Source organism: Nicotiana sylvestris, chromosome 5, assembly GCF_000393655.2.
Source record: "Nicotiana sylvestris chromosome 5, ASM39365v2, whole genome shotgun sequence".
In the NCBI taxonomy this organism is placed as follows: Eukaryota; Viridiplantae; Streptophyta; class Magnoliopsida; order Solanales; family Solanaceae; genus Nicotiana; species Nicotiana sylvestris.
In genome coordinates, this window is record NC_091061.1 from 40,493,974 (window position 1) to 40,501,384 (window position 7,411).

Here is a 7,411-nt window from a genome sequence, read left to right on the forward strand (position 1 = left end):
AGGGGGAGAGAAAAAGGAAATCAAAAGAGAAATTGTGTGGAAAATTTCATCATTATCTCACTTTGATCCCCGTACCCCTATACGTAATCAAGAGATCCAGAAGATCATCCATTTACAGAATATAGCAAATCAAATGCGAGATGAATTTACTGATTTGAAAAGGATAACTAAGTCACATTTCCCAGCAGAGAATGTGGTTATCCGAATTGATGTCCCAGTAGGACCATCTACTAGCATGAGAGATAGTGAACCTAAAGCACGCCTGAAGCGTGGTAGGCCTTTGGGTTCTAAGAATCGAAATCCTCGAAAAAGAAAATCCACAAATGATCAAAACGATACTATGAAGAGATCTCCTGAAGAGACCCAAAATCTAATTAGTTCTGAGATTCCTGAAGAAATCAATGAACCCGAAGCTCATGTGAGTGAGGAACTTTTAATAAGTTCGATCGGTGATGGGATTAATTTAAATCGTTCTGAAATAGTGGTGGATAATATTTTTGCATATAATGTTGCACTTAATATTATGCAAAATAGTGATGATCTTGAATCTCGATCTGTCGAAGAATGTCGACAAAGATCTGATTGGCCAAAATGGTAAGAGGCAATTCAATCGGAATTGAAGTCACTTGCTAAAAGAGAGGTCTTTGGACCAGTAGTCCAAACACCTGCTGGTATAAAACCAGTTGGTCATAAATGGGTTTTTGTGCAAAAAAGGAATGATAAAAATGAAGTTGAAAGATACAAAGCTCGCCTTGTTGCACAAGGATTCTCACAACAACCTGGAGTCGATTTTGATGAAACATATTCACCTGTTATGGATGCCATAACATTTCGATATCTCATCAGTTTAGCACTACATGAAAAGCTTGAAATACATCTAATGGATGTAGTTACAACTTATCTGTACGGTTCACTTGATAATGAAATTTATATGAAAATCCCTGAAGGATTTAAAATGCCTGAAGCAAAATCTCAGGAAATGTATTCAATCAGATTACAAAGATCTTTGTATGGTTTAAAACAATCTGGGCGCATGTGGTATAATCGCCTTAGTGAATATTTGCTGAAAGAAGGTTACATAAATGATGTTATTTGTCCATGTATTTTTATAAAGAAAATGGCATCAGAATTTGTTATACTTGCTGTTTATGTTGATGACATAAATCTTGTTGGAACTCCAGAAGAGCTCCAAAAGGCAATTGAATATCTTAAGAAAGAATTTGAGATGAAAGATCTTGGAAAGACAAAACTTTGTCTTGGTCTGCAAATTGAACATTTAGCAGACGAGATCTTTATCCATCAATCTGCCTATACAGAAAGGGTCTTAAAACGCTTTTACATGGACAAAGCGCACCCATTGAGTACACCAATGGTTGTTCGATCACTTGAAGTGAATAAGGATTTGTTCCGACCTCCAGAAGAGGACGAGGAACTCCTTGGTCCCGAAGTACCCTATCTCAGTGCAATTGGTGCACTAATGTATCTTGCTAATGCTACAAGGCCTGACATAGCATTTTCTGTTAATTTACTAGCAAGATATAGTTCTTCTCCTACACGGAGACATTGGAACGGGATTAAGCATATATTGCGATATTTAAAGGGAACTCTTGATATGGGTTTGTTTTATGCTAACAAAGATAGTGCAGACCTTGTTGGTTATGCAGATGCAGGTTATTTATCTGATCCCCATAAAGCTCGATCTCAAACCGGCTACGTATTTACATATGGAGGTACTATCATATCATGGCGCTCCACAAAGCAATCTATTGTTGCTACTTCTTCAAATCACGCTGAGATAATAGCTATTCATGAAGCAAGTAGGGAATGCGTATGGTTGAGATCAATAATTCATTTTATTCGAGAAAAATGTGGTTTGGAATGTGAGAAAAGACCCACAATTTTATACGAAGACAATGCTGCATACATAGCCCAATTGAAGAGAGGATTTATAAAAGGAGATAGAACGAAGCACATTTCACCAAAATTATTCTACACATACGATCTTCAGAAAAGTGGTGACATTGATGTGCAACAAATCCGTTCAAGTGATAATCCAACAGATTTATTCACTAAATCTTTGCCAACTTCAACTTTTGAGAAGATGGTATACAAGATTGGAATGCGGAGACTCAAATATTTGAAATAAGGTTTTCATCAGGGGGAGTAAAATACGCGATGCACTCTTTTTCCCTTACTAAGGTTTTTCCCCATGGGGTTTTCCTTATAAGGTTTTTAATGAGGCACCTAGCAATGCGTCTTACTAAATATGTGTACTCTTTTTCTTTCACTGGGATTTTTTCCCACATGATTTTTCCTAGTAAGGTTTTAATGAGGCACATTATCTTTTAATGAACATCTAAGGGGGAGTGTTATAAATATATTATATTATGGATGTTCATTTAGTACTCCGTTGTAAATAAGCTTCTTGAAGAAGCTTATCCATATGGGACTCCACCGTAAATATGTTTATCTATTTAGTACTATATTGGAAATAAGCTTCCTGAAGAAGCTTATCACTTCGGTACCCGGTTATGGATAAATATTATCCCCGGTAGAAGATTATCCATACCGGGTATAATAAGCTTATCCTTTCAGTACCCAGTTATGGATAAACATTACCCCGGTAGAAGATTATCCATATCGGGTATAATAAGCTTATCCTTTCAGTACTCCGTTATGGATAAACATTGCTCTCAGTAGAAGATTATCCATATCTGGTATAGTAGCAGTTTACACAACAACTTTCTTTCTTCTATAAATAGAAGAGATTTCAGTTCATTATGTACATCAGTTTGAATTCGAATAATATAATAGTTTCTCTCTATACTTGTTTTTACTTTACGGTCTTTATTTTATAAAAGAAATTAAATTAAGGGAACGAAATAATAACCAAGTAACAAAGATCGAAGAACTATGTTATATTTCGGACAATTATCCTAAAATTATAATCTTAAATTTGTCCAGATTTTGATTCAAACCACCATAGGCATCCGGTTTCCATCACCCTATATATGAACTAGCTAGTACTCATAACTTTTAGCAAAAAGCATGACTAGATCTTCTCTCTGTATCTCCTATCCCCAAGTTACACTCTCTCTGTACATATAGTTAAACGTATGTGGCATTTTCTTGTTATTCCTTCAACTTGTATAATCGTCTAAGGGGTCTATTACTCGAGGATCTGCATCCTACATTTCATATAGGATAGCTAATGTTATCATTAACTTTGGGCTGAGTTATTCTACGAAACTAATTATTCTATTTTGTATATAAAATAATTAATATCATTATTTTAAATATAAAATTATCTCACCATCAATTAATACCCATAATTAAATATAGTTTTAATTAAATATAATGGGCGTAACCTCACGGAGGATAAGATGCACGAAACTAACACTTATGGTTCAGGCATGTAAAGCGGAGAAGCCTTAATGCCCCAATGATAAGGTGTGAACTATTGGCACTCGCAAGTAGGAGGAGAGGTAGAGGAAGACCTAAGAAGTACTAGAAAATGTGATCAGACAGGATATGATGTGACTTCAACTTACCGATGACATTGTTCTTGATAGGAAAATTTGGAGGTCGAAGATTAGGGTGAAAGATTAATATGTCATGACATGTTTTCTGAATCGTTTCGGGTTTATTAGGGCTAGCCTGCTAATACTTTGTCGTTGTTTCTTAGAGTGCTAGTATTATGGTGGTTTTTATTACTGTAATATCTTCTGCTTCGGTTTTTTAGTACCTTGTCATTGTTTCTGCTTGCCTATTGCTATTGCTATTATTATTGCTTTCTTCCATCTTTTTTCGGTCGATTTATATGTTATTGGTTTTTTCTAGTTTTCTAGATTTTAGCCGAAAATCTTTCGAAAACGCATTATTACCTTCTCAGGATAGGGATATAGTCTCAAGATTCCACTTAGTGGTTGTTGTCGTTGTAATTAAATAGTACTATAATTTAATAGTTTATCGGAAGATTTGTATTTTTACCGCGTCAACCGAACGAGGATAACCCTTTTTTAGATGATAGATCGTCTCTCTATCTCACCCCCAAATCATGTGTGTATAACATAACGTGGCATTTTGTTAGTTCACTAATTAACTTCAACTAAATATATAGTCTAGTACTCAGAAGTTGGGAGGTGTATCTATCTTTTAACCCTTAAAGAAAAAGCTCTCTGATCCTTCAATGGCAGTTAGCTGTACGAAAACAAAACTCAACCCAAAAGCTAATGAGTGGAAACCAGAGAAAAACCTAGTGCTTTGTTACCCTCCTCATGAGATTTACCATCCACCACCACCACAAGGTAAAAATGAGCTAGTTGTGTATAATCCAGCAACCTCTCAGCCACAACCATCTTCTCCTCACTTCTTCTTCTACCAACAACATGTTCCTTCTCCTCTTATCAAAGCTCCCTTTTATTGGTTTTATACATGTCATGTTGATTTTCAGCCACCGGAAGAGTCTTGTTTGGCCAAAGAAATGTTTACTGCTGTTGGCATGAAAAATGGGACTAGGGCTTCGTTTTTTAGGCCACGAGCTGATCACAAAAGAGGCCAAAAACAACCCTTTTTGCCGCCAAGGCTGAGGGCTGCTGAAACTGAAAGAGGGCGTTTTGGGATGAAAAAACGCCGTAATAATACTGACGGGGTTTACAAATCTCCAGCTCCTAAGGAAAATCCTTCTTTTTCCTGTGACAAAACCACCGTTATGATCCGTAACATCCCTAACCAGTTTAGGTCTGTCTATTTTATCTTCTTGTTTTTCATCTTATCATTCTCCTTTTTTGTTTACTAACATTTTCACATCATATCACTTTTTGCATGTGGAAAATGAGATTTTGTTGCAGAATACTATGATGGGGTCACTTTTGTTTTTCCCCTTGTATTAGTATACATTTTGCATATTTACTTGTTAATGAATAATCTTGCTCTAATATTAATGAACAAGGTGATTTTGGTATGTTGAGTTTCAGTCCCATTTTAGGTAGGAGTATTAGTTTATCTGACCCTTTAGTGTTCAGTCACTGAAAAGGCGATAAAAAAGTTAGGCTTTTAATTCAGGCTTTAATTTTACTGTCTATTCCTATTCCGATGTACAGTTACTGTGGTCTTGCATGCACTTATTATTCATGATCAGCTATTAAATGCATTTTTATTGTCCATTAATGCCTCATTCCAATATTAATGGAGTTTTTTTGGTTATATGCATTTATGAATCTGCCTGTTTCTGACAGTATATACTTTTTTGTTATGGATTTAAATAGCCGAGAGCCATTCATGCGTTTTATTGATCATTTCTGCCGTGAGAATCATTGGGAGTATGATTTCCTCTATCTGCCAATAGATTTCGGGTAATACTAGCTACTAATACTATTTATTAATGTCTTTGATGTTATATTTTTAGTTGCCATACACTTGTGATAAAAATATTAATTTAGAGTACTATTAAGTTACCATGAGGAGTTAAAATATAATGTCAGCACATACTATTAAGTTAACTCCTTAAAAGATTCATTGTTTTCTTTGTTTATGATCTCTCACTCTTTAGGTCTCTATTCTTTGTTTTTATATTAATAATGCAGGACCGAGAACAATTTGGGCTATGCTTTTGTCAATTTTACAACAAGGTTTGCTGCTTCTGGAATTGGGGAAGTACTCAAGAACTTCAAGTGGGATGGTATTAAGACTCCCATGGGAATTTTTGCCTCGAAAAAAATCTGTGAAGTTACTTGGGCTCGGATTCAGGTAATAATGAGAACTTAATTACATTTCTTGCTCTCTTTTAACACAAACTGCATTATGTTTGGTAAAAGGTTCTATGAATACTTGAGCTGATTTCTGGTTCTCTTGATCTTGTGCTAATATTTATGCAGTGTTTCTTCATGTATGTTTGTAAATAAATTGTAAATTTGACTTGTTAAGTTGGATCAAGTGTCCAAAACACCACTACAAATCCTTCTTCAAAGAATAAAAGAAAGAAAAAGAAAAGGCTACATTATCACCTTTGTTGTAACTTGAAAAGATTTTCATCAATTTGGTAGGTATTAGACCAACAGTCCTAAACCTAACTGTTTAGGATTTGGTCAAATCATTTGGAAACAAGTTTTTTAGTTTCCGGTTAAATTGTGTTCTATACTACTATTATAATATAACATCTATTGCTTATCCATTTTCTTCCGTTTGAGATTAATGAGAGATTATGGGATTATGAAATAAAATTCGAAATCAACAACAACAAAAAACCTAGTGGGATTTCATTAGTGGAGTCTGAGTAGTGTAATGTGTACGCATACCTTACCTTTATCTTAAGAAGGTAGAAGGTTGTTTCCGGTAGACCCTTTGCTCAGGAACAGTGACTAGGACAACTGATAAATTTGTGGAATTTCACATTGAGCATTTTAAGCAAGAAATAGCAATGCGATTCATACAAGCTTTACTTTATATATAGGAACATTATTTATGTATGATGGTGATTGCTTTCTGTGCTGTAATGGTACTTGTTTTAATTTCAGGGGAAAGAAGAATTGGTGAAGCATTTCTCAACATCGAAATTTATCTGCGACACAGATGAATATCTTCCAGTTGTTTTCTCTCCCCCAAGGAATGGTTCAACTAGCTTGACAAATCCAGTGGCTATCGGCAAACTAGCTGGTTCTTCAGTTTCTCCCAGTCCGTCTTCCTAAAGATTATTAGGGTTTTAGTATGTAAGTAGTGATGAAATATGGGTTGGCCAGTGTTTTCATTTTCTCCCTGGTGCTCGAGTTTTTGATCTGGGGTGAAATGGAAACATCGGATCATGTCTTAATGTCTTAGAATCTTAGGTTCTTTGTTAGTGTGTTGTATGTTTTAAGAGTCTTGTTTCTTAGTTTAGTGACTCTCGACTCCAATGTTGTAATAGCCCTAAGTAGTAGTAGAAGACTCTTTGTCATGGCTTCGAGTATGAATGTGAGGTGACCCTCAAAAAACTTCATGTCTATTTCTTTGTTTAGCACCTCAATCTCTAAACACGTTTCATCTCTATTTCTTTGTTTAGCACCACTGGAAAGTGAAAATGAGGGGTTTAGTGATCGTTTGGACATAAGAATTGCAAAATTCTAGAAAATAGTGAAAAAAATTTGAAGTGAAAATGGTATTTGAATATTAGAGTTGTGTTTGGATAGGAATATAATTTTAGGTTATTTTTGTAGGTGATTTGAATGATAGTTTTGAAAAAATAACTTTTTGAATAATTTTAAAATTTATTTTCAACTGAAATTTGAAAATTTTATGGTTAAGTATTAATTTCGTAAAAAATAAAAAAATTTCATGGCCAAACGGGCTCTTAATTTTTCACAAGTTTGTGTGGACGAAGAGCAAACAACCTTTAGACTAAGAAGTAAGAAATTATTTATTGGTATTAAAGCCATAG

General features: G+C 34.8%; 1 protein-coding gene across 1 annotated transcript; it reads left to right on the top strand.

The window, feature by feature from the left end:
- The first annotated feature begins 4,173 nt into the window (after positions 1-4,173).
- LOC104224361 (protein MEI2-like 7) lies at positions 4,174-6,913 on the top strand. Its single transcript, XM_009775991.2, has 4 exons — positions 4,174-4,740; positions 5,268-5,354; positions 5,586-5,748; positions 6,516-6,913. The coding sequence occupies exons 1-4, from the start codon at positions 4,190-4,192 to the stop codon at positions 6,684-6,686; spliced, it is 972 nt and encodes a 323-aa protein (XP_009774293.1). The 5' UTR covers positions 4,174-4,189; the 3' UTR covers positions 6,687-6,913.
- Positions 6,914-7,411: the final 498 nt, after the last annotated feature.

Coding starts and splice junctions, on each gene's coding strand:
- LOC104224361 (XM_009775991.2), top strand. CDS start 4,190: ATGGCAGTTAGCTGTACGAAAACAAAACTCAACCCAAAAGCTAATGAG. Junction 4,741..5,267: donor AACATCCCTAACCAGTTTAG/GTCTGTCTATTT, acceptor GGATTTAAATAG/CCGAGAGCCATTCATGCGTT. Junction 5,355..5,585: donor TATCTGCCAATAGATTTCGG/GTAATACTAGCT, acceptor TTAATAATGCAG/GACCGAGAACAATTTGGGCT.